The 27,442-nt window shown below is 30.8% G+C and overlaps 3 protein-coding genes across 8 annotated transcripts; 1 reads left to right on the top strand and 2 right to left on the bottom strand.

Moving 5' to 3' along the window:
- Positions 1 to 1,071: 1,071 nt before the first annotated feature.
- On the top strand, positions 1,072 to 4,340 carry Bm2858 (Uncharacterized protein; the record flags this gene model as incomplete). 3 transcript variants are annotated; one of them, XM_043078903.1, is made up of 5 exons in its annotated part: positions 1,072 to 1,114; positions 2,032 to 2,185; positions 3,011 to 3,188; positions 3,753 to 3,962; positions 4,239 to 4,340. In XM_043078903.1, the coding sequence occupies 5 exons, from the start codon at positions 1,072 to 1,074 to the stop codon at positions 4,338 to 4,340; spliced, it is 687 nt and encodes a 228-aa protein (XP_042934837.1). The 3 variants fall into 3 exon arrangements, with proteins under 3 accessions (XP_042934837.1, XP_001900233.1, XP_042934838.1); XM_001900198.2 differs by lacking the exon at positions 1,072 to 1,114 and having other exon boundaries at positions 2,064 to 2,185; XM_043078904.1 differs by lacking the exons at positions 1,072 to 1,114; positions 2,032 to 2,185; positions 3,011 to 3,188 and having other exon boundaries at positions 3,759 to 3,962.
- Positions 4,341 to 4,807: 467 nt separating this feature from the next.
- Positions 4,808 to 13,202, bottom strand: Bm10079 (Uncharacterized protein; the record flags this gene model as incomplete). Its single annotated transcript, XM_043078902.1, has 14 exons — positions 4,808 to 4,876; positions 4,943 to 5,047; positions 5,377 to 5,571; positions 5,864 to 5,950; positions 6,050 to 6,127; positions 7,478 to 7,592; positions 7,845 to 7,990; positions 8,423 to 8,526; positions 8,907 to 9,018; positions 9,206 to 9,255; positions 9,353 to 9,482; positions 9,987 to 10,073; positions 10,871 to 11,025; positions 13,058 to 13,202. 14 exons carry the CDS (start codon positions 13,200 to 13,202, stop codon positions 4,808 to 4,810), a joined length of 1,578 nt encoding a protein of 525 aa, XP_042934836.1.
- A 7,767-nt stretch (positions 13,203 to 20,969) lies between these two features.
- Positions 20,970 to 27,428, bottom strand: Bma-ceh-38 (Uncharacterized protein; the record flags this gene model as incomplete). Of its 4 annotated transcripts, none has more annotated exons than XM_043078899.1 (17): positions 20,970 to 21,086; positions 21,452 to 21,658; positions 22,017 to 22,133; positions 22,328 to 22,513; positions 22,661 to 22,822; positions 22,887 to 22,948; positions 23,134 to 23,220; positions 23,332 to 23,480; positions 23,803 to 23,968; positions 24,306 to 24,498; positions 24,867 to 24,995; positions 25,090 to 25,155; positions 25,351 to 25,510; positions 25,939 to 26,097; positions 26,423 to 26,656; positions 27,034 to 27,119; positions 27,399 to 27,428. In XM_043078899.1, the coding sequence occupies 17 exons, from the start codon at positions 27,426 to 27,428 to the stop codon at positions 20,970 to 20,972; spliced, it is 2,310 nt and encodes a 769-aa protein (XP_042934833.1). The 4 variants fall into 4 exon arrangements, with proteins under 4 accessions (XP_042934833.1, XP_042934834.1, XP_042934835.1 ...); XM_043078900.1 differs by having other exon boundaries at positions 25,351 to 25,504; XM_043078901.1 differs by lacking the exons at positions 27,034 to 27,119; positions 27,399 to 27,428 and having other exon boundaries at positions 26,423 to 26,631.
- Positions 27,429 to 27,442: the final 14 nt, after the last annotated feature.

Below are 27,442 nucleotides of genomic sequence, written 5' to 3'. Positions count from 1 at the left end.
GAAATGTGTAAAGTTTGTGCTAGAATTCAGGAATTCAAGTTCGTTCTGACTATTTTGAATTGGAATAATATTCAGATATGACTTATTATTTCACCTGAACCATTGTAAAAAAGTTGGAAAAAGCAATAACAAAAAAATAAATAATGTAATGAAACAGTTTAATTCATTCCTGAGTAGTAGAAATAAGAGTAACATAAAAATATATTGAATTAAAAATGAAAATTGCCCTTTACTTTGAGAAAAAAGTATGGTGTCTTCTTGATAGTGCTGGCATGTCGAGATTTTATGTGACGAGATGATAAGGAGATTTCTAGGAAGACTTGCTTAGTTAGAACAAGTCTTTCGTTTGGATATGAAACTTTAGTTTCATCCTTCTATTAAAAAACTAGGCTAATGCCTTTAAGAATTAAGAAGTGCCGACACATGTTCAAAAATTCATTAATTCTGGTTAGACAAGCCCGAAACTAGTTTGGATTAGGCAAAATTCTTTATCATTAATAATCACACTGGTTTTATCTAAATCAGAAGACAAAGCATAACACTTATTTTCTGATCAATCATGTGAAAAGAGCACTACTTCGAAATTTTCAAACACTTATCGAGACAAAAAAATTTTAATTACTAGAAGCAATTAAAATTTGCTGTCTTGAATGAGTGGTTAAAAGATTTGTTTTCGTCTGAAGAGTAATCATTTAATTTTGCAAAGTGTTATAACAAAAAATAAGTGACTAGCAAAAATTGGCAAATGTGGAAATTGAAAATTTCTAATTTTCTAATAAGAATTGAGGATTGTTAATTGTCCGAGAAGGGAGAAGAATAGGGAGAATCAGATCGAAGAATCACATTTTATTTCAAGCAGATCCCTATAAAATACACTGGAGGAGTTTAGCATTTGCATTTGGGAAAGGATGCGTCTAGGCTCAAATATTACAAGCTTGGCTTTTACTGGAGGGCCATGCCCATTCTCTGCTAGTTCTATAGAGTCTACGGCGAAATCGATGGTAATTTCTTCCAAGCTAATCCTATTCTGAATAAAGTGGCAAAGTGGTTGACATTCTGAACGGTTAAGCGATGAGCCGTATGAATAACTCCGCATGTTTTCAGTTTATTACAGGTATTACTTACTGGGATTGTTTTAAAACTTCATAAATCATAAGAGTATCTGATTTTAAGTTTATAATTACTGAGTTGGCAAGCAATGTTGTCCTGTTTCTCTTTTATTTCAATGAAAAAAAGGAAAATGCTAGATATTGTGGAAAGAGATCGAAGTGTTACTGTAACTATGGAGGAAAAATATGACCTCTTACTTAGTTAATTGAAAGAGAATTGTGCATAAGATTGTAAGTATTAAATGAAAGAGTTTATTTATCTTTTGTTTGCTGCAATCTATGCGATTTCTACAAACAAATTCTGCTATCTAGTCTGCTTCTGCATCTTTTCAAATGCATTCTAAATTTGGAATCTAACATACCACTTTCAGCTAATTTTTATTATACTTTCTCGATAATTTGACAAATTGATTTATTGATTACTTCTTTAACAAAATTGAGAAAGTATAACTAAGATGACTTAAAAAAGAGCATACAGTTAATGGAAATCGACATAAGTCTAAATAAGATTTGTTTTGAAAGAGTTTAATTAATTAGCCATAACATGATTTCTTGTTTATAAGTTCTCATTAGCTGAGGATATAATCCTCATTTTATGGATCGTGAAATCAACAAGTGTAATCTATGTAGATTTTATGTTATACTAAGGTTACTTTTGAAAGTTAACTGAAAATTTTGATAATAGTGCAGAACAATATGTATCTTTATGATACAATCGACATTCAATGTGAAAACGTGAAATCATCGTAATCACGTCGCATTTCTTGTATCGTTACTCAATCGTCTCTTCATTCTGTTGGTGCTTTTTAGTTACTTCTTATCTGGCTTTTTTCTCTTGCATTATATCATAACTAACATAGTTTTGTACTGCAAATAACTGTTTCATTTGAATTATTTGGAATCAAAAAATTAAATACTTTAGGTAATTCAGTGGTGAATATTCGCGCCGGGACAATGAGTGAAGAAGAACTTAAAATGAAAGCTTTAAAAGAGCTGCAAATAGCCAAGGATCCTGTGGAACGGCTGAGGCTGCAATGCTTAGTACGTGGAAATGCTGGAATAAAATCTTTGGGACGGTTTGTTCATTAATTGTAAAATCGCTCATAATACATAAGGTTTTTCAACGTATTTGAGAAAAAAGTTCCTTCTTTTAAAGTTACTAAATGTGAGTTCTACATGAACTGAAGTCTGACCTTATACTTAACTTCGAATCTAAGTTTCATTTTATACAAAATATGCACAACGCACCTTATGGCTTTTGTAAGCCTATCACTTATAAAATTACTTATTTTTATCACATTAGTAGTATTAAATCGAAAGAACATTGTATGGATTTTCCTCTGTATTGCGCATAAATTTTATGCCTAATCTTTAAGATGAATATAAAATTCTTAATGCAATAATGCATACTTTTTTCTCCAATTCTTTGGGAATTTTCAGTGGTTATCGTACTTACCGCTATCCTCAATGCTCATTAACAAGCAAATTCTCCTCGCTTAATGAGGGAAGAAATCCAAATAGTAAACTGTGTTGAGGAAAAGTTTCAGAGATTTCATAATAGAACTTGACAATATTAAAAAAATCAAATTCTAGTGGTGCGATCGCAAAGATGAAATTTGAAGTCAAAATGAATAGTGTCAACATACATGAATATGTCCTCATTTTTCTCAACACCGGTTTACCAATCATTTTGCTTATTTAGTGCTATTCCAGTATAAAATAATTTATGGTGCTTTGTGATTCCATCGATTTCGCTGGATTTCTCTTCTTTATTAGGTCTGTGTAGTGGATACGTTTGTATTATTCGCCTTCACGGGATACTGACCAATGATTAATCAACTGACCGATTGACAAAATGTTAAAGTAACTTCGAAATTTGAATTTTTAAAGAAAATCTTCAGATCATTCCGAATTATGGATGATAATGGCAGTCGTACGCTTGATCTTGATGAATTCCAGAAAGGTTTGCATGACTTTGGTGTAAATTCAACTGATGAGGAAATTAAGGAGATATTCAAGAAATTTGATAAAGACAGTTCTGGTTCCATCGATTTCGATGAATTTCTCTTGACGATTAGGGTACGTTAAGTTTGATTTCAAAGCTTTGGGAATTTTCTGGATATTTAGTCATCATATGAGGCCTTCAGACATCGTACGATTATTGAATTCTGAATTCTTCAATAATTAGCTGAAAGCAACGAGAGAGAGAGAGAGAGAGAGAGAGAGAGATTACTTATTGCTTTTCCAACAATTTTAATCATGTCTACTATGAGAAAAAAATCTCTGTTAAAGGCACAAAGGAATTTTTATACTTTAGAAATCAATATCAAAAGTGTTTGACAGTTTTAATATGCGTGTGTGTTGTTTATCTTTCTTTTCATTAGTATTCTTTGGATCAGTTTTGGGACATATTAAACAGACACTTTTACAGTCGGAGAGCAGATAATGATTATTGTCATATATTCTCTCTTGCAGTATTTCAAAGTTGGGAGATTATGCGGAATAATTTAATTAAAAAAATAGCAATTGTTAGCAGGAAAAAGGTTCAAAATGAGAAAATAACACAGTTTGTCATTAAATATCTAAATCTAAAGAAATGGAAAACGGCTAAAAATCTAGGTTAAAGCTGACGAAAAATTCTAGCCACCGATGTCGAAAGCCCGTTTAGCGCTTATCGATGCAGCGTTCAAAAAATTGGATAAAACTGGCGATGGTATAATTACAGTGAACGACATGAAAGGGGTTTATCATGCTGAACGACATCCAAAATACATATCTGGTGAGAAGACTCGTGAAGATATCTTCAATCAGTTTCTCAGCAATTTTGAAATGACAGGTCATATTGATGAGAAGGTAAACATTCATATTATCACATTACGATGAAATTTCCACCCGGTTTTTGCATTCTGTCATAAGTGGACTAATAAACTAGTAGTGTCAATACTTGGCTTTTATTGAGAGAGATTCTTCCCTTAAGGGAGGCTGTCTTATTAAAAAGAGACTTATCTTTTCGAGATAAAATTTGGTTATACCTATGTACAAGGCAAGGTGAAAAGGAATTTATGCTTTATAAAAAAGATATATGATTATTATTGGATGACAGTTAATTTTTCCATTTTTTATTTTTAGATAACGAAAGAAGAATTTTTGAATTATTACTGTGGTGTGTCAGCTTCTATTGATAATGATGCTTATTTTGATTTAATGATGCGAAATGCTTGGAAACTTTGATAAATCATTATGATTATGGTAATGCTTATCACTGCTTGCAATAGTTTTAGCAACAAGTATCACAGAGAAACATCATTTGATGTCTCAGTTGTTTCTTACTTTTTCTTAAATTTGGGCTCTCAAAAACCAACAGATAAAGAATAAAATTGCAGATTTATGATAGCCAATTCAAAGCACTCTTTTCTATAAAAGTTTGATCTAATTAGCGGAGTTATTTCTTGCCTTTGTAGTAAGGTGCTGGATAGGGTTATTGGCGCAGTAATTCTTATTTTTCTTACATTTCCAAATAAACAATATAAGTCTAGTGGTGTGAACAAATATGCAAAACGAGGGCTGATTACTGGAATCAATGAGACTGCTTCGAAATAAGTCACTGAGGTTCAAAGAAAAACACAGTTTTGAGAAGTTTTGATTTATATACTTTAGATTTAAAATAACACTGATTAGAAAAACCTAAGCATTATCTTTTAGATCGTTGTTTCGACTGTGAAAGTCAATGACCAATCCGATTCTGTTGCAATTGCTTGAAGTAGTATCTGCAGATTTATTATTAGATTTAACAATTGCAACTCATAACTACAATGCACACTAAAATAACTGACCTTAGGTTTGATGAATTTCAAGGGTATTCTTCGAAGATCCGTTAGTTCTTTTACCAATACATTTTTCGAATTTCCATAATAAAGATTCATAGCATAAGGTAGCTTCTGCAGAGATTAACAGTTAAACGACTATCTTTCCCCAAAAAATTTTCATGAAAAAATCCATCTACTTATTATTTCCTAAGAGGAAAGCATAAATTTGTGAGTAAATAGATTTAGGAGAGGGTGTAAATAGGACTATGAAAATATGATATATTAAAACTGTCATCTACTAAGAGACCGGGACGCCACCTCACTAAAGAGAGAGAATGAAATGCATTAGGAAGATAAAAATCAAATATTAGGACATTTTGAACCAAGATATTAAAAACATATTGTAAAAGTTTATATTTATCTTTAAAGTCTCATTCCTGAAGAATACAAAAAATGCAAACCATTGGACCAGCTATACAAACAGCAAAATAGTCACATTTCCAAATGCGTACATCGACGTCACCACCAACCTCCTGACCGTTTCTCCAGAAATAATCAGCTAACGCCACATTCTCATTTGTCGTAGGTTCACGTAACTCTACCCGTCCCATATAAACAATCGATTCGGAAAAGATTGTGAATGCGCACAGACAGTTCTTTAATATCATTTTATTTTAGCTTAAAATTTTGTATCCTCAGTTTTTTTTCCTTTTTTTTTTTTTTTAAAAAAAAGGAAAGATTAGAGTTACTATGGAGTAATATCATTGATAAAACTCCCAAAGACTCACCTGCGTTCTTCTCGAAGGTTTACGTCGCTTTAAGGACTATATGACTAACTGTAGAAACGAGTAAAAACGCGTTAAACTAGTTATAGAAATTTAGTGCAAACCTTAGCCATTCGAGTCACCTAATTGCTTAAGCAAAATAAGACAAAAATAGAAATATGACATTTATCAGATCCAACTGTTCGTTATACCCAACGCACATCAATGTCATCCAGGTGTCTTCTAATGATGGATCATTATCTGCCTCTACCTGAAAAATATTTAAATCTTTTCTATAAACTCACCTGTCTCAATATAGCAACATATCTCTTCGTTGCTACTTTCAAGGATGAAAGATGTTTTAGAAAACCTGATGAAGTGCGACAAAAGAATTTAGCAGCAATTCACCATCTTCAGCTCCAAAATTTTGACAAAGTATTTCCCATTCCTGAAAATAAAATTAACTGATCAATATTTATGACTAGAAATTGAACCAATTAGTAGCGTAAATAATAATAATAATAATAATAAGAGTTACTTTTATTTTACGCTCGAATTCACGGTATAGTAGTCTACAAGAAAGTTTGCACTCAAAATGAATATCTGCATGCGTTTCTAATACAAATTTAAAATAATTTTTAGTACATAATCAAAATTAGTGAAATTTCAATGTGTAATAGAATCAATATTTATGACTAGAAGCTGTCATAAATCGCGGTGTCATTCAGAGTAAACGAATTAAAAACAGAATAAACTATTTTAAATGCAATTTTAATTCAGCTATGGTTTTAATTCCACGCCATCTGTAAAACCATTAGAACCGCTTGCAAGACAAAGGTTCTGACGTTACTTTGTGAGTAGGTTTGCTCAAAAAAGTCATTATGCAATCATTTATTAGAGCAGATAATGACTCGAGAACTAGATAACATTGATTTTATGGAAATGCTAAAAGGGATATCACTTAAGGAAAATATTGATCGATCTTGTTTCTGAACTTTTGCCACTCATCTCAGTGGATATGAGCAAGTTAAAAAAGTAATACTGCCGGTTCTAAAAAAAGAAAAGAGTGACTTGTGATTGGTTTATCAAGGATATGGATTTGATTTAGCAAGGATATGGATTTGGTGTTGACCTAGAGCTAACACGAGATTTATACAAGTAGTGCAGTGAGTGCCACTAAATGGTCACTTTGCATTATAAATTCTATTTTAAAAGTGTATTTCTTTAGATATTCTAAATTAGTGAGATAGTGAAAATATTAATAAGAAGCATTTTAATTATTCTTGATGCAAAGACAAGACTTGAAATATATCAAATTCTCGTCTAGCTACCATTCCTGATTATATATATACCTGTTATATGTGCATACATATATTAGGTTTTCATACCATATTTATTTCTAATTTTACTTATCTCAAATTCATGAAAGTGGCAGGACCTTTGGTTGAATAAGCTTTCTCCACTGCTGGAGAAAGCTTATTCAACTGCTGATTTTCTCAATCCATAAAGCTATCGATTTCTTCATTAACTCTTCTGTGCCATCTTACGTTATATGTGAATGTCAACACAAGTCACAATCTAAGAGTAAGTAAGTTTTTGTAACTAACATTAACAATTCTATTTTCTTTCAGTCTCCAATGATATCTGAAGCATTTTTAGCAAAAGATTAGTAACAAGACGACTATTTCATTTATTCAGCTTAGTGTTGCATTTATAAAGGTTGACTATAAAATATAAAAAATCCGTCGCGTAGAAAACTGATAGCAAACTATAAGGAAAAATATGTTGTTGTCCGGACCTGATCAAGAACATGCTCATCACTAGCCAGTGTATTGTATATGTCAAATTCCTCTCGACTTAATTTACCGTTTTCATCGAAATCGAACAGATCAAACATATTCATCAGTGTCATCCTAAGATTTCAAATTTACTACAATTCCTCAATTCTGTTTTCTTCTAAAGAAAAATTTTTAATTGTAAGATTTTTCAGAAATAATTTAAATCACATTAATTGTCGAAGAAAATTGTAAATTTTATAAATGACATATTAGAATGCAAATCTTCAAAAGAAGACGAATTCTTTAATACCTTGAAAAGTAATAAATCCACAGTATTCGGACATCTGTAGTTTCTTTTTACTGACTAAAACAGATAGACAAACTTACTTGAAATGCTTTGTTAATTTCCCATCAGAGTCCAGCAACTTCATTTCATAGCTTGTGGAATTCATAACGTTCTCCAAACAATGTGACGATTGAACACTGATTATATATTCGCCTGCTTTCAAGAGGCATTCTTCACTTAGATATTTCTTGAAATTAAAACAAAATTTGATTAATTAAAGCTCGAATACTTATTTTATCATCGACAATCCATTTAGTTCATGAGTGATTATCATTCATGTTTTTAAAGTAGTTTTCATTTTTAAATAACATAAAAGAATCTTATTAAATCCAATGTAGACTTTTACTGATGTAAAATAAGCCATAAACATTTGTTAACTTTATTTCAACATAAAAGAATTTCATATTTGCTTACAGTTTTTATATAATTATATTACTGTTAGCTTCGTTGGCATTACTGGTCAATATGAATGAAGTATTTCTTGTTACAAAAAATTTCTTTTTTTGTTTGAGGAGATTATATTTAAACAGAAATTCTAATTCACTATTAGTACATGCAAGTTAAGCTATATAAATTATTTTGTTTAAATAAAATCAATCTCGTTATTAGGAAAGATTACATTTTCTAGGATCTTCGTTGTAAGTGTAATTACTCGCTCTTCAACAGTATCATAGAGTATAACGTATATGTCATTTTTATAATTCCGATCCACTGGCTGATCATCTAAGAGAAATAGAATTCATTACAAGAAATATCGAATTAATCTTTAATTTTGCCATAATGCATAAATTTCATCAGTCACAAACCTTTGCCATACAGCTGCTCACTGATCATTCACCTATTTGCTTGAATAAAAAAATGAATGAATGAATTTGTTCATACTTCATTAATTGCAGAAAAAAGATATTTTTATCACTTAAAATTAGACGACTTGAAGGTATTTGATAGTTAATTTGACAAATCGTTACAAAAAATAATTTGAATCAAAAAAAAAAAACATGAAATTTATGCAAACCATCACGAAATAATGTAGTGGAACAGAGATGAAATATGGTCTAATTTTCATAAAGTTTGTAACTTCGTAAAAATATGACACAACCTACTGCTTGTCATTAATTCACACATAATGAAAACAATCTGTGATTGATTAAGAATGAGATGATAGTTTAAAATGCGATCATCATCATTCATTACGCGAAATGCTCGTCGAGTGACCTGCAATGCTGAATAAATAACAATTTCATTATTATTTTTGCAGATAGTAAGTAAACGAAATAAAATTTCACGGCATTAAGCAAAAAATGTTAGGTTTTAATTGGTAAGCTCGAAAAATAAAATATCTTAATGGTTCATACCAAACAATTACACTGATATGCTGCAATTAAAACCAAATAAAAAAAACCTGCGAGCTGAACATAGGTGTTAAACCGTTTAACTGTTGAAGTTTCACACCTGTAATAAATGATATGACGAATTTCTTCCATGCAAAAAACAAAACTTTTGAAAGCACTTAAATTTTAAATCATTTCTCGAAATCTTTGGACAATACTTTCAGGTAATCTGCATTGTAACTCCTTTAGTCCTGTGAATTTTTTTGGAATTGCGACTTGTTTGCTGATGAATTCCTGTGCGACGACATCAAGCAGTCTGTTTCGAGTTTTCTCGAATTCACCAAAAAGCTGCAAATAAAATTGTGCTGATTTTTAACATTTGAATTGTTTTATTTTTTAAAAGTATGTGACAGAAAAAGAGTATTTGCAAAGTTTCTCCATCCTTTTAATATTTCCTTTTTTCGTCATTTTTTTTTTTTTTTACTAAAACCCTTTTTCTCGGTTCTCGTCTTATAGATTACATCATCTTGAAACTTCAGTTCTTTTTAGGTCTTTTAATACTTGATAGAAAATTATTTTACATAATTTCATCTTTTCATTACTGCATATATTTTTATTCCAATCTAAGAATACGTTTCGTTTCTTAACCTCAGACTGATTAATTAAGGATACTGCAGCACTGAAATACTTGTAACACTGACAATAACCATCGACCATTTGAAGGCTAGTATCATTATGAAATATTCCGATGACACACAACTAGATTTTTAATAACTCTGAATAAAAAATGACTTTGAAAGTTAAGATAGAGATTCATCATCCATATGAAGAGTCCAAAAAATAAACCTTTACCTCTTTGCAATCAATTTTCCCATAATTTGCAAATGATTCCAAGAAATGCAACACTACGTTTATTTCATCCACATTCAATTCTCCAACCTGTAATCATCCACAGTTTTATATGAATAGTTTGCTGCATGGATATCACAAATTTATTATTTGAAAAGGTGTAACAGCAGAGATCAATCGCTAATATTTCTTCTTCAATTTATCCTTCCATCCGATATTCCAAAAATACTTGTCACACAGTGCTTTTCATCACTAATCAATGTAAGACTTGTCATTTCTTTTCTCTTAAAGTTCTCTCTAATTTTTTATAGGTCTCCAATTTACACTCATTGGGTTCAAATCTTCCATAAAATGTTGCACAGCTGGATTTACTAGCCAACTGTGAACATATTTCTAGCGTCCTTCATTAATACACCAAATAATTGGAATTCTTTAATTTATATGTCGTTATGAAATTTTCTAATAGCAATTTTGAAAAAATTTCTTATTTGAAATCTTAAATAGAAGCTATCGCTGAAATGTTAACGTTGTACAGTGCACTAAGCTACAAGAAGTTAATGAATAAAATTCTTTTGTTATTCTTTCATTCAAATAAATTTTTAAATTAACCTTCATTTTTCCTTTTTTTCAGTTGCTAAATTCTTACCATGAAAATTAAAATCTAAACAATTCAAGCGTTTCTTTACTATTTCTTTTGTGATATCTATTTGGTATTATTAGTTTAGTGAGAATTTGTTTTTTGTCAATTTGATAGAGACGCTTAAATGCACAGTTTTCGCGAACATTTTTTGATTTCTCAATTAATTCACATCTTATTTAAATAGTGTACATCAGAAAAAAATGATTAAAAACAAAAAATTAAATGAATTCTAATTTGATTTTCAAACCTCATTCAATGAATTAGCTAATTCTTTTAATTCAATAAACTGCTGATTCCACTCGATTTCATCAATACAATTACTGCTCTGTTTCATTATTTCCAAGAAATTTGTCGCAGGTAACAGTTCAAAAACTTCATATGCTTTATCGAATTGATAGCAGTCTAAAGATAAGAAGCGAAATTTGCTTAAATTAATTACACTAAGAACGTTTTCAATTTGGAAATTTGATATAATGATAGCTAGAACTGGAATAATTCGATTAATTCACTTAAAAATAAGCTGTAACTTAATGAATAATCGTCAATGATTTATTTCAATTAACTGCTGTTAGCAATTGGAGACTGTTCCAAATTATTGTCAGTAAGTTCTGAATGCTGGCAGTTTTTATGATTTTAATTGTTGGGACGAGTTAATTATTGACACTAGAATTATTTCATTTTTTAAATTCATCTTTACTCTTCAGCGTTAACAATGATTTCTTCATAATTTTATAAGAAAAAACAGAAAGATAGGTTTCTTCACTTTCCTCCTAAGCTTTTCGCTCGCCTTCTGTGACTCAAACTATTTTTCTCTTTATGACAAAGAAAGGTTATCGTGAAATCTTATTTTTGTAATTAGAAATCACAAAATCGTTTCACAATCAAAAGAGAATGCAATGCGTGGAAGCAAATTTTAAAGTACTCAAGTTCGTTTATCTAATTTTCCAAAGAAAATTTAATGAAATATTTAATTTAAAATTTTTTGACTTGAAATATTGATTAAACATATGGTTCCTTTATATTTATGTTGAAGTGGATTTCTCATCAATTCTTCTTGAGTTGTATAAATTGCAAATTTCAGAGAATACGGCTCCATGAGATTGTTTATTAAATTAAAGACTGAGTAATAATCAAGCAAACTAAATTCATACAACTCAAGAAGAGGCAATTAAAAGTGATGCCAAAAAACAACTTTAAAAAATCACTAAATTAGTTTTTTCTCTTCAAAAGACAAAGAACTCTAAATCAATTTCTTTAACTATAATAACAGTACAAATGGCTTAACCAAAAACCACTTGCATATCTTTCCTCCAAGATACTACAGTTTTGTTCTGTATGAAATAAATTTTCCAATTAGAAGATTAAAATACTTCCTTTGGCCAGCTAGCATCTATTATGATATGTGGAGTTAAAACTTTTCACATGATTGATCTATTAGTTTAAATGCACCGCAAGGGTTGCTAAAAACTTTGTTAAGTATATTTTCTGAATTTCCAGTCAATTCACGCAGCTTCAATCTTTTGGAAGAAAATATTTTTCAATAACATTTTTAAAAAAAATTAGTCATTTCTCTGTTTCATCCCAGTTTATGATCTCCAAGAAAGTCTTACAGGAAAGAAGAAACAAGTTCAAATAAATAAACAATTTCAATATACTTTTTGCTTCATTAATTTACATAGTTTACTCGTCCCATTCATTTATTCTTTTCATAATAGTTCCTAATTTTAAATTATTAAAAAAATGATTTCAAAGTTTATGTGTTTTCCAAGCAAACCTTGATCTGTAGGTATTGCATGGTACTAAGTTATCAGGAGTTTTCGTTTAATCGTATCAAAGATTATTTGGAAAATAAGTCATTTTCAGAAATTCTTCAAGGCTCCCTAAACAGAAGTATATTGCTGCCAAAACACTGCTCACAGAAAACAGAATGTCAAAGAATTACTCGAATAAACCATCGTCATTCTTGCTTAACAAGAAACCTCTTTGTTTCTTCTAACTTTCTTTACTATTTTTAAAGAGTAATTGTTCTTTAGTCTTTTTTTGTATCCCACAAATTTTTACTATTTCACTTTTTCATTTAATGAATTGTTCAAAAATGCGTTCAAATAACCTTTTTTTTTTTCTCAGTAATTCTTAAACATTTCTTCACTAATAGTAAGTCTCTAAGCCTCAAAGGTTGAAATCTAGAATTACAACTTATAAAATATTTGTTTTCTTTAATGAGTTTTTTTGTTGAAGGAAAGAAAATCAATGAAAAAAGATCTCATCAAATAGTTCAAAAGCATTCTTTATATATATCCGTTTCTTAGATTTTGTATAAAACTTTCAAATGATTTAAAATAATAGAATAAAATTTTCGACATGAGAATCCTGAATAAAAACTTCAAATGATTTGTTTATTGCGAACTCTAGTTCATTTATTCAAAAAAATTACCTGTAGGTCCCAAGTCAGATATCAACAAATCTTTGCCAGCGGCTATTGCGATTTCATACAACTGCAAACGACTCACCGCATTCCTCATATCTCCCACTTCATTCAAATACGCATCCACGAATCGGCGTTTTGCATTAGATTGCATTACCAATGAGATATTTTTCAGTATCTGAGATTAGAAGTTAGTGTGGAAAGAAACCTTAGAATATGACCTATTCCGGAAAAATATTTGATAGTGCGAACGGCTAATGAAATAATTTCAAATTTGAGACAATATAACTTCAGAATAAGAATTTGCTGGTTCAAACATCCTTTCCAAATGTAAGAATTTTTTTAAATTAATTGTTTAACAGTCAAATAATTAAGTTTCTAATCTTTAATTTCTCACTACTTTCATCAGATTATATTTCACTCAAACTCATATATCGTGAAGGTTCAGTATTTTGAATTTTTCGGCTGACTGATTCTTAAAATGAACATCGAAATAATCATTTCAAAAGCATCAGTTACTACAATTCTTAAGGATGTTATAACTGCTTGTAACTCTTTAGTACAAAATTTACACAAAATATAAAGGAACTGAAAAGTTTTGATAAATCAGAAAAATATTTGAAATTAGTAAAAAATCAATGTCGAGAATGATGTGGGAAGCCAGGATTGCTTTTAAGAATAAGCAGCAAGTACTAAATATTATATAAATGCAGCAAATATATAAAATGCAATTGCGATAATTCGTAACTATAGCAACTGATATCCCATGCAGATGTAGTATTGCACTTGCATATGCAGTTTCTATCATAAGAGTCACTAAATTAATGGAACATAAAAGTATTGACATCTTTTGAAAATGATTCACTTACATGGGAACAGAATGCGATGACACATTGGCTCAGGAAAATTTCAGTCAGTAAGACCTATTAATTCTTCAGAAAAAAAAAAAAAAAAAAAAACAGAATTTAATAATTAAGTCTATTTTCAAGACGTCCTTCACTCATTCAGAAAAAATATTTTCATAAATCTGTTGACATCACTTAATTAATAAGTTAATCAGTAGTATATTTGAACTTTCTGACGAATCATTATCGTTTAGTGAACAAATTTTACAAAACAAAAATGAAAAAAAAAATGTTAAAATCAAATGTGATAAGCAAAAAAATCATATTTTATCATAAGCACACCAACCATAGTTATCTCAAACATTATCATTTCGTTTGATAAAAATAATTCCATTCCGCTATATTATTTAAAAGTTTATTCATCGACAGCACAAATCACTTCATTTTGTTTTTCTTACTTATATTGCCATCTATCTGTATATTTCGTTGATTTTTCCATATTTCGTCATGTGCAAGGAAACACTTTGAAAATGATTTCTTGAAAATCCCAAATGATTTGACAGATACAAATATTTATGCTTATGCTATTGTATCTGGAAATTGTTAAGTACTGCATAAATAAAATAGACAACGTCCTGTGTTGCTTTAGCAGAAAGAAAATAGACTTTTAGAAAAGTTAAATTTTATGAGCAAACATTTTAAAACTCTTTTCAGATGAACTTTTTCTTATTTAACATTAGCAGTTTTCGATTCGGTAACGTTGACGTGTATGAGTTCGAAGTTCGATACAATTACATAACAGATTGTTAGCACTTTAGCATCTTTACTTTAGCATATATAACTTTTTTTTATTGATTAAAATATATGTTAAAGAAAAAAAAGTTTCTGCACTTTTTTGAATCTATTTTTTCCTTTGCTTAAGAATGTTTAAATGAGGTTATTTTTATTGCATTGATTTTAAACTTTCAAACAACGGCGTATAGAAAACTTCACGATTCTACAGAGTTGTGAGGATTATTTAACTATAATAATGAAGAAATATAAAATGCAACTGAAGAGTTGGTTAAAAGATTTCGAGAATCAAGAAATCTTTTTTTTCAATTTTCAAACCTGCAATACTTAAGCTTAATTTGAGTTTAAAGTTTTCTGAACTTTGAAAATATAAATATAAGAATGGTAACTGACTGATTCGGAAGAACGAAAGAAAAACCTAAATGATTTTTTCAATCATTTCTAATTATCAGTCTCTGAAGAGTTTTGATATATTGATATATTCCATAATTAATGATAAATAAAACGAATGATTTTTGATGTAATTAAGATAGATTCGATTTATTTGAAAAGTATTTTAAGTGAAAAATAATTCCATTAATTAAAATGAATTGTTCATCTAAAATTTCAAATGGGCAGAAATGCATTTCCACAATTTTATAATTTGCATAAACACATATTTTTTTCTTGATCAATAACATTTTGACTAATTTAAGTGATTGAATAAACAGTAAAATTTATAAACAATTTCAATGCTGATTTATGTGAAATAGTTCCTTCTTTTTAGTATTCAAACGAGCTTTTTATTAAATATCAGAAACAGCAGATATGTGATATATGTGATAGGTTTTATCTGTAGCTTGCTGATATTTGCTTGAGAAAACTTCTTATCAAAATGGTTGGATCAAGTTCGACGTCAATCAACTTGATCATCAATGGTTTAGAACTGAAAGATGTGACACTTCTACTCAGATTTCTTCATATATTTCCAGCTTTTGTAATTGTTATGCCAAATTGAGGTGTACAATTGTTAATTCCTAATAAAATTAATCAAGAACTTCGAACTCCTCTCATCAAAAAATTCCTTATTTCCTAGCAGCAACTATTTTATTTAGATAATTATCTTGTATAATTGAGTAAGTATTTTCTATGATACACAATATATAATTCCACTTGACATTCTGGTTAAGGAAAGGATAAAATAAAATTAGTTGAAAAAGCATTATAAATCTCTTTTTTTGGAGAGTATGAAAGTTGTATAATATGCAATTGCGCTGATATTAAATAATAATAATAATTCTGGCAAATTTTTCATTTCTCTTGTACGCTTTATTTAACTCAAATATGATTGGTAAAAATTTCAATGGAAAAGAACTCATCAAATGATTTTAGATATTAACATTAGACGTTAAACTATTCAGCGGACGCAGAAGTACCACATTAGAATGATGACAATAAGAACAGTTCTATTACTACTGAATTTTTTTTTTTCACAATACTTTACAATAGTTTTTACAGTAGTTTGTTTTTTTTTTTTTACAATACTTACGTGCGGGTGCTAATATTTGCTATTGAAAGTTACTGAAACTGCCACTACACTAGACATTTGAATAGTTTTAAAATACTATTCAAGGTTAACTAAATAGCAAGCCATCGTTACATTGTAAATATTGAGAACAGAATTCAGTTTCAGTCAAACTGAATTGTCGATATAATATGATAAACAAGATAACGAATGAGCTGAACGATCTGAGATGAATAAATAATACTTCCCAAATTGAACAAATAATATACCATGCATAATGAGTACTTTACAATCACAGTGTAAGTGAAACCGTTACCGAATAAAAAAGTCCAAAATTACCAAATAAATTCATCAGTAATATTACAATATAAGAAATAACTACAGGTAAAGTAACTGAATACTTAAAAATGACTGTGAATTTACTTAAATCTTTCATATTGATATAGTCGAGAAAGGTATAATTTATTCATTATTTGCAACTCTTGTTGACGCTTTATATCCCTTTTCTCCACTTTTTTACGACATCTTCAGTTATATTTAGTGGATATGAAGTATTATTTATGTGATTGGCTTATTGGTCTGAACAATAAATTTCAAGATTTAAACTTTGGTCATGCCATTTTTATAAGGCAATACAAATCATTTCGTGGTGAATGATTTTTTTTTTTTTTTTTTAATTCTTTTTATTATTTTAAGAGAAAAAATATTTCTGATTGAATTAATTTAGGAAATTCACATATTTTAAGTGTTAAAAAAATACAGAAAAAAGGAATATATAAGCTGGGCAATCAATTATGGATAAATCAACAATACACAAAAATTCAGTCATCAAAGAATTAGTTAGAATTGAAATTAATACTTTTTTACAGAAATCTAAAGATAGGAAGTCATAGAAAGATGAAAGAAGACTAAAACAGTAAGAAGGATGGAGTGCATGAAATTAAAACATCAAATCAATTTTTAAATAACTGTTGTTGAAAATTCCTGGGTAGAAAAGGATCTGACTGATTCAGGCACAACATTAAAACTGTGAAACACTGTTAGCTGAAAAATTCCTATGAGAGTAAAGTTAATGGGTAAAATGAACAATTTGCATGCTGGAATCCCTGAATTCTTATTCTTAATCAACAAATGCCTGTGATCCTGTTGATAAAATTTTGTTTTAACGAAATTATCTACTAAATATGATTTTGTGTATTTAGATGATAAATAATTCAGCAGATTGCTACTGTGAATCTTTCCGGAAAAAGGATTTGTAATTATCAACACCATATTAAAATTGTAAAGATACCTGATGTGTAGTAAATGAAAAAGAAATTCATGTGCAGTATGTCTGATTGTGATTTTTCTTTGAGACAGTACTTACGTTACTGTGACTTTGGATTTGATAGATAGAAAATGCTTCGACTGTTTCATAGATTACTTTACAGTAAATGAATAAAATGACATAAATACAACTAATACAATTAATATTTTAATCTAAACCATTCCCGGTCTGAAATGATTTCACATAGATTTGAGTTGATCTCTGTTATCATGACGAGCATTTGAGATCAATGTGATACAGAATGTGGTATGGTATAGAAACAGAATGATCAAAGGAGTGAAGTTAGAAATAGTCAGAAACTTTTTTGAGCAAAGAACAATTGGAAGGGATTGACGAAATTGAGATATCTATATTCAAGTGTACTTTCTATTTTACCTGGTAGATTTTTAACATAAATTTTTGATGTACTTTTACCATATTACAAGCAGGAATCGACGAAATAAAGTTTTAGCTACTGTTTCTCCTGCCTGATTCACACAGCTTTTTGAATTCTGATAAAATCATTATATCGGAGAAGTGTGCTTAACAAACTAACATGTATGTTAATGGGTTATGAATTTTTGTCTTGCCTGCTGCTTTATTCAATTTATTTCCCATCAGTCGATTGTAAATTATCATTTCTGTATTATCTTAAACTTCTCAGTTTGCATACAAAAAATGAAATTTAAAAAATTTTTTCTGAAATTCTTTTTCGAAAAAAGGAATTATTTCTTGGTGACGAAAATGCATTGATTGTCATAATGTCTATTATCATTAATATAAAAAAAAAAAAAAATTGAAATTCATATTTTGTAAGCGCTCAATAGCATACTGAAAATTTTTCGTCTACAGTGACAAATTATTATAAAGGAGAATCACAAAATAGGCAATGCAGTAATCTCTTATTAATGTATAGGTCAGTATAATCATATTTGAGTTTGCTTTTCTTTCATATACAAATAACATTTAAAAAGATCTCCTTTCAAAATCAACTCAAACGGTTTTAGACTGACTATAATATTTTCCTGAGCTCCACGAGCTATATAAACATATGTGGCTTTGTAAACCAGTATAAAGAAAATGACAAAATCAAATATTTTTGGTTGGAAAAGCGACGTCGACTTCTTTGATCTAATTTAATTCTTGTATTAAAATCAAAAGAATCAAAATAATCCGACAGTAATAACATATACGGGGAATATAAGAAAATTCATGCATTTTCAAGAATTTTTCGTGGTTCTACTTGTAATCATCATGTCGACAAAATATGTTATCACTCACGCTTCCTACATCAATGAAAATCGTAACCCACATATCTGAGTATATATCTGTATAACTGAGTATACCGGTTACATATATTCAGCAAAGTCCTCCACTTTCATCTAAGATCTTGCAACTTGATTTAAAATGCCAGTTTATCTTATGTAATTAATTTCAAAACAAAAATCGAAATCCGAAATCATGAAAAATCCATATGAACAAAATATTTCTTAAACATACAGATAAAATAAGCCCACTAAAAAAAATTTACTGAAAGTTGACTACGAATAACAAGACATAATATCAATCATACATAGCTAAGTCTCCAAAGGCTAAGAATCCACACTTATGTAGTATTATCGAGTCTTCAATTCCCGTAAATCACAAGAAGTTCACGGAATGCTTCAAAAAAGTTCAATTAGCTCAAAACATGCCTGCAGAGACGAAAAAAAATCGTTTACAAAAAATAGAAAACACAAACATTTCGAACAGTCATGATATTCGACAATTTTGATTTGTCATTATACTGCGCTGATATATTCCCTACTTATTAGACTCCGAGGCAAAAACAGACAGGATGTGAAAATCGTATAAAAACTGTTAACAAATTTCTTTTTCGTTTTCGCGGTAAAAGTTCCAAAAACGCATTGCGATCGAAATGTTTCTCAAAGAACTCTCAATCGAAAAAAAACATCAAGAAAAAACGGTTGCTATGAAAAAACGCTCGTCAAAATCATCCAAATTTCTAAATATGCTATCAAAGTCGATTGAGAATTCTTCTCAGTTCGGAAATTATTAATGACAACATGTACAATAAAAAACTAAAAAATGAGAACAAAAAGAAAAAATCACCAAAACGCTATGCAGAAGCTATACAAGTGGAAACTTTGTACAAACACATACAAGAATTCATTATTAATTAAACAAACTAATAAAACTCCAACCCTACTGAAGACTGAAAGCATTAAAAGCATAAAAAATTTCAAAAATTGGGTAATTTCTTCACAAAAATCCATCTCAATCAGGGAAAGCAGTATTCATTAACAAGAAACAGACTTTTCACCTAGTCCATTCACTGCTACAGCATCCACAAGTTATTATGAACCCGGAAGTGTAATCAACAGCGTTGAAGACAAGTCTTTGTGTCTAGCCTCTATAGTCTAAATCTAGCAGAATATAGTTATAATGCTGATGAATTGCATTTCATTCTGAAGGCATTAACTGAATATAATTTCACTCAATTACTAATCCATTCTAATTTGTAGAGATATATCGAAATCTTACAACTATATCAGAACTCTGGAACCTTAAAACTCGAACATTTCCTGTTATGGCTCTACCGCAACTAGCAGTACCAATTAATTAACTTCCGATCAGGTATAATTAAACAAACTAAATCTCATTTCATATTCAAATAAGCTGTGGTGCTACTTTGTCTCTGTATCCATATAGCAGATGAGGTGACAAATAGAACAGTTGTTACCTATGACAGTGAAACTTGCATGAGTCAGGAACTGAAGAAACACTCTTATTGTTCCCAGCATTTAGTTTGCTTTTACCATTTTCTCAAAAAGCTTCTAACAGTTTTTGAAAAGAAGCAGATTTTGTTCAAATTAGAAAAAATTACTACTACTAAAGCCTATATAAAAAAACGTCTTTCTAATGCCTCACAAATTCTATGTGTTTTTATCCGAGTGCTTTACATAATTAACTAAAGCAGGAAATAACAACGATACCGATATGAGAGGGAAAACATATATTTGGAAAATTTTAACAGCCTTGTGTATAACGAAACCAAAAATGCGGAAAAAAAAAACCTCGACAACTTCTAAAATATCAGATTTACACGACCGAGAAAGCTGATAAATGAATGAGCGCAAAACGAATTTTCAGTGATATTATGTAAAATTTTTCATAAGACCCAAAAATCAATATCTTTGAATTCTCTTCAGTACCCTATCTTTGAATTTCTTCAGCGTGACTAGCACAAAATTATTTAGATAGCAAAATATGCTTTTTTGCTAAATTAAAAAAAAAAAGAATTCATTAGCAGCATAAAAAGAGATCTGCAATATCACAATGCAGTATAGTAGTACACTACCAAGTACTAAGCAGTGATTTTCAAATAAAATAGAATTGTGCTGTACTCAATATTTTCAGCATCCATTGACTCAGAACAGACCTAAAAACTACTGAATCAATAAAGTGAAAAATTTAATGTGAGTTAGCGGCAGCATTCGAAGTTGGATTTTCTCGCTGTTCTACTTTCACTATTATCATTTTATTACCAAAAGACATCACTGGGTGCAATCGCTGCTGCTCGACAGTATCCTACAAGAATTTCTCATTATTATAATTATAGAAAATTAAACTTGAAGTTCACTTTTTTGAGTAAGATACTTCACACTAAAACTGAATAGTTCCGTAATGATCAACGTTATAACCCACAGAGTTGCGCTCAAACACTGACAGGGAAGTATATAAGCCGACAGACACGACATAGATTCTTAACCACATACAATAGAGCGAAGCACGATGCATATCATGAAGTAAAGAAAAATCCTTGTAATAAATTTCTTCAGGTTCGTAATTTAGTACACGTAATTGTTTACTGGGTACAAAGACTTGAAGTAAAGCATTATTATCAGTGAAAACCAACCCACAATAAACCAATTTTAACTAATTTCAGAACTTACACATTCAGATTCCGCTGTTACCGGAACTGACACCAAGAAAACACTTTCATCTTTATCATTCACAGTTTTAACGGCCTGCATACTTGTGTTAGGGTCCGGGTTCAACTGTGCTTCATCATCTGGGAGTTCGCTTGCTAACAATTCATCTGCTGTAGCAATTTGCCTCGAATCTATTGAAAGGGAGTGGTCGTTTGACAATCGGATCATCTGAAATTACACGCGTTGGTGACAAAATTGATGACTGCTTAATAAAAAAAGAATTACGACAGCCATTACAGTTATAGGCGCATTGTCAACATCACTCCCCTATTCTATAGGCCATCAGTTATAATCACGAAAAAACCAAATAAAACTTTTTGCGGTTAAATACTTTAGGATCACAAAAATTTGTTTTTCAGAAATTAATTTCAAGTGACAGAATGCTTCCTATTGTCTTCAGCAAAAATAATTAGTTCTGCAAAAGAGCTTAATTATACACCAACTGTCCTCTATATTCAAAGATTTGAAACAATCAAAACACGATAAATTAAAAAAAAAAATCAAAAGAATACGACGAGACTAATACCTTATACTCCGGTGCCTGATCTTCATAATCTATTCTTGAATTATTGTCCTCTATTCCAACACTGCTGTCTATTTCACCAATACGAAATTTTAAATTTTTTTCATCAGAATAAGTGCCCTTTAAAAACATGATAAAATTTCAAATATAAACGCCGGAAAAATGAAATACCAAGCACTGTTATTTCCTCATTCATGCAGTAGAACTTGATAACGAACTAAATGCTATTTCAATATCGGCTTTTAAATTTTCCTGCTCATTATCAGTTCCACAAACTAGTACAAGCTTCTAAAATATACTCCTTTACAAGTAACCTCATCGTAGCGCCGTGCATACTCAGCTGCTTCTTCAACAACTTGTGCGACCGTAGTTTCGATTCGTGAACTGCTTGTGACAGACGAATTCTCGCCATCACTACGTGAAATATGGCGATTACCACGTGCTTTATTCGGATTTCGATGTTGTGGCGGTGATTCAGGAGGTGGTGTAATTGGTCGTATCTATTTCAAATTTTTCAAGTAATTTCTGCATTTTGAAAAAAATTTGCTTAGACCAAAATCTAACAGTTAGAACACATTTTCAGAGAACAAATATCTGAAGAAATGATAAAATGTGATTTTTTTTTTTTGAAAAATTCAATAACAGACTTGTTGATAGGGTGCTGGAGCATCACCCATTAACGGACCACTTCTGGATCTTCGTCGAGCATTCATAAAAAAATTCGCTACTGTCGAGAGATCCAGCTGCAGATGTTCTGCAATTGTTTGCTGCATTTCACGACTTGGACGTTGTGTTTCTTTAAATATAGCCTGAAAATTTTATATATCTGCCACTGAATGCACTGAAATCGTAAACTATATATGTATATATTACCTGCAGAGTTCTTTTCTGGATATCGGTAAAAACCAGTCGAGGCCTTTTGGTACTACTCAAGCCTGAAACGAAAAATATCCAAGAAAATAAGACGGAAAGACAACTTAAATTCGAGTAAAATCAAAATTTCATGAAAAGAAAAAAGAACATTCAAATGACAGCAAAAAAAGCCCATTTTAGAACAGTAATAATAAAGAAGCATATTTTAGAACAAATCCAAAATTTAGTAAGTTTTATGAAAATTCACCATCGCCATCTCGACCTTTATGTCGTGAACCTTGTCGAGCATTCTGTGCTGGAGTAGGTGGACTCATCGAAGACGGTAACATACCCCCTGAAACAAATGCCCAAACGCCGAATCTTGTAATAGAAACACTGCAAAGATGAACCATAATTTTCATTATGTCAAAAATTGAAATAAAATAATGCACCCAGAATGTCTTACCTTTCCCTTTGTACATATCAAGAATACCCAGTCGCAGTTCAAGTGGTTGTTGTACCCAGTTAAACATTCGTCTAAATGTCTCTCTTCCTGACTTCAATTTGTTCCAAGGCTTCGGATTTCTTAGCAAATCAGAAAGTGTTCCTTGACTCCTAATCAGAAAACTTAATTATAAAGCAAAAATTTATACTGATAATCATGATAAATCCTTAACTGAGGTATAAAGGAAATCAGGCAAAAGTCCTATTCAACATTGTACTGTTAACACCGTATTATAGTATCTAATACGTATTTAGCTTCAGTCATGAAACGAAATGGGCACTTTATACAAATGATAATAGAAAAATTCTAAAACATCTAAAGTAATTAGTAAAAGAAAAAATTACTGATCAAGTTTTTTTATATCATTAAAAGTTTTTCTGTCCTCAATTAACATTTTTTTTTTCAACTAAAATTGATGAAAAAAGCCAATACCGACAAAGAATCCTTTCAGCAAAGATAGCCTGAGGTATAGAATGCTGCTTAAGTTCCCAAGCAATTCGCTTGCACAAATCAGTCGTATCGATATAAATGTCATCGTCTATTTCTGCATTCAGAGGATCTGTAGCGTCCTTAGTTGAATAACTAGCACGTGGTGCACCTGGAAAGGAGCTTTTGTTTATTCTTGAATTCTCTGACATTTAACAGATACTTCTTTCCGTTTCTTTTGCACGGAATTAAGCAATAAGTAGAAATCTGCATGCAGCAAAGATGAATAAAACTTTAGTTCAATGCAAAACCGAGTTCTTAGTCAGAGCTGTAATGTAACACAGCTCAACAGAAATAAACAGCAACCAGTGACACTACAAAGCCCATTATGAGTACTATTAGTTCTGATTACTATTCAAGGAAATCATGAAATATCTTCACTAACATTTGTGAGTCGTTTACTAAACTGAGATTTCAAAACAAACCAAAAAATTAAATTATACACCGACCAACAGTAGAAGTAAGTCTGGTTGTACTTGTCGGTTCACCATTATCATCAGCAAATGTCAAATCATCACCACTTGTTTCTGCCGCATTTACTTCAAGATCTTCGCTGCTACGCAATTCAGTCGTATCCACGGAAGAAAAATTACGTCGACTTTGGCGAAATATAGTGTGTTGTGGTGCTGGTGAACTTGGCGGCTAAAATACACTTTGCTAATCAAACAAAAAACATATGACCTGCTGCACAGGAGAAAAACACAAAAATGTATGAAAAAAAAAATAACAGGAATGTGCAGTGATTCAAAAAGCAACTCTGGAATCATTTAGCTCAACTGTAATTATCTGAGATATATTTCAGCATATCGTAATATCACGATTTAATCAAATGCTTACAAAGTGCTGGATCTATCAAACCATATGTGTCACCAGGCAATAAGGTTACAATAGTATGAAAAGCTAAAGGATTTTATATTAACAGATTTTACAGAAGCTAAAAAGCACATTCTTCCAAATTTAACTTGAAATCACTACAAACACGCTTTACAAAGGTAGAGAAAAAGTAACACCTGCTCGCCTATCATTGTTGCAATGAAGGAACTTGCAAGCTCTACATTACTCACTGCCGGAGGAGTTTCAGCATTCGCCAAACGGTGGTCAAGCTCTTGTTGATGATCATCCTGACCCAGCAAATTAGCCTGAAGCATTTTCCCAAAATAAATAACTGTGCAGTAGTAATAAGAAGTATTTATTTAAACTCTACATAAAGTTGCCTTTTTTAGTGAAGCATACCGACTGCTGAGGTTGATGGGACATAAAGGAGGAATCCATCGTTTTGAAATCCTGTCCCAAATCGACCTGAACAAAAAGAATGCTTTTATGAAAATATATAAATATGTTCTGTCAGTACTTTACGAAAAAAACTTCGACTTTAAGAAAAAGCTTCAACAACTCTAACTTCAGATGATTATCTAAAACAATGTTAGATCAAATTCTCTCGCCTTTCCCTTTCTTCTCTTCTGCTCATCAAATTTATAGATAAGAAATGCGTACTTCTTCCTTGATGTATGGATGATGTCTTCGTAAACCAGCTAACATTTCACTTGCACGTCCACCATTCTGATGGGCACTCAATAAACTTGAGCAAACAAGACTATCTGGTCGCGCCGTAGTTTGCAACGGAGAAAGAAGACCAGCCGGACCGGAGCTAAAACTGAAATGAATCCTTAAATCATGCACTAAGAAACGCAATTTGAACCATAAATTCATAACGCAACCTGGGAACAGGCATTAACGTAGATAGAACGAGGTAATATTATACCATACTTTTTAAATGACCATATGCCATATTCATATGACATGTTATTATACCCATATATGACTAAATATTGAGAATAAGTACTTTATGTGCATATGTTTACCACGAAACCACTTAAAATTTAAAAGTTATCATCTCTTTGAATAGATTTTTAATATTCTATTTCATTTAAACTATCGGTCCATAATATTACACGATATCCCCCCAATTTGATTCTACACATCTTTTTACATTTATGCACGAATCTTTTTAGTATAAAGAAATACACTCGTCCCCTGAAACAGTATGAAGTTTCCAATTTTGAAAAAAAAAACTAAAATTACCTTAGCTTATCTAAACCGGAGGAATGACTGCTGTGTTGCATGGAAGTGCTATGAAGCTGATCTTGCAACGGTTCAATTTTCATTGTACCTACATACGACGGTGTTGCCGACATAGGTGCCAGGGTTGCATAAGCATTGAAATCAGATGATTTCCCGAAACTACAATACATCATTTAACCTTTCTGCCAATGTTAGAAAGTTAACAATCCATTCAAGATACTTATGTTTAGCGTTTTTGACCATTAACATGTGCTAAATGTTCGATGGAAAACTTTTTTCTGTAAAATAATGACATCGAAATATCTACTAACTTAATTAAGAAACCACCTCTTGCCATTTACCTTTATTAAAAATGAAAAGGTCCAAAAAAACAACAAATGTAAAAATCTAGGAAAAAAATGGATCGGAGTAAAAGCCAGAAAACAGGAACTGCAGTGATTCCAGCTGGAACCAAAAATTAAAAAAATTTTTTTTCAAAACTTACTTATCATTTGAACCAAGACTCATAGGTGCCAGTGGTGCAAGCTGTGGACTTTCCTGTGGCGCAGAACTTTGGTTTTGCTGTGGACTTATACTTTCCAAAAAGTTTTCTGGCAACTCTTCGAATGGACGGTTAACGGAGTTAAACGTAATGTTGGGATCAATCTGAAGCTGGTAGGTAGTCGGTGGAGCTGTCGATGCAGCTCGTTCCATCGTATGTCTTACTTTCTCGTCCAAACTGAAGACTCTACGGAAAACCATATTTTTGATTAATAACGTACTGGTCAATAAGTCTACTTCTCTCTCCCTCTCTCTACAATTATAGAAACGATCAAAGAGATGAAGGATTACAACACTAGGAGTGTTTGCTAGTCTCTGATAGTGGTTAACTTCCGTAGAGTTTAACTTTCGCAAGGTTAAAGATGATTTTTTCTTACAAGTAAACTTGTGAATCTCATAACCCTAAATACTCGCGAAAAACTCTCAAAAATTCCAAGTCCACTACATCTGACATTCACCTATCCGCAGTGTAAGGTGTGAAAGTGTTTATACGTTGTTGGATGAGATTTATGTGACAATTTCTAACAGGAATTACATATGAAAATACGCACTGACCTGTTAGCATTATTATTACTATTAATGGATGAAAGTTGTTGAGAGCAAGAAGTCTCCGCAGGTGGTTCCATGCACACATGCGCCAACTATAAATCTATCAACAACCAAATGAGAAGCGTAATTTGCTGTCACCTCTGTTATATCGGTGCTGTATTATTTCTAGTAGCATTCAAAACCTGCAAACGATATACTCAATTGACACATCATCACCGAATGTGCAGTAAATGCTGTCTGACTGATCTAACAAGTAATTTAAAAGTTGATTTCATAAACATTTGCAAGAGTATTATTGTGAAAATATCTTAATAAAGCGGAATCACTGGCGATATAATATACCACCTCGCTCAAACAGTAAACGAGTAAACCTTTTGAATCTTATTTGCACTCTTAAACATAACATGATTGCTAA

The sequence above is a fragment of the Brugia malayi genome, assembly GCF_000002995.4.
Source record: "Brugia malayi strain FR3 genome assembly, contig: Bm_v4_Chr2_contig_001, whole genome shotgun sequence".
Taxonomy (NCBI): Eukaryota; Metazoa; Nematoda; class Chromadorea; order Rhabditida; family Onchocercidae; genus Brugia; species Brugia malayi.
Note: the sequence above shows the minus strand (reverse complement) of the source record. Positions and strands in the feature narration are given on the sequence as shown.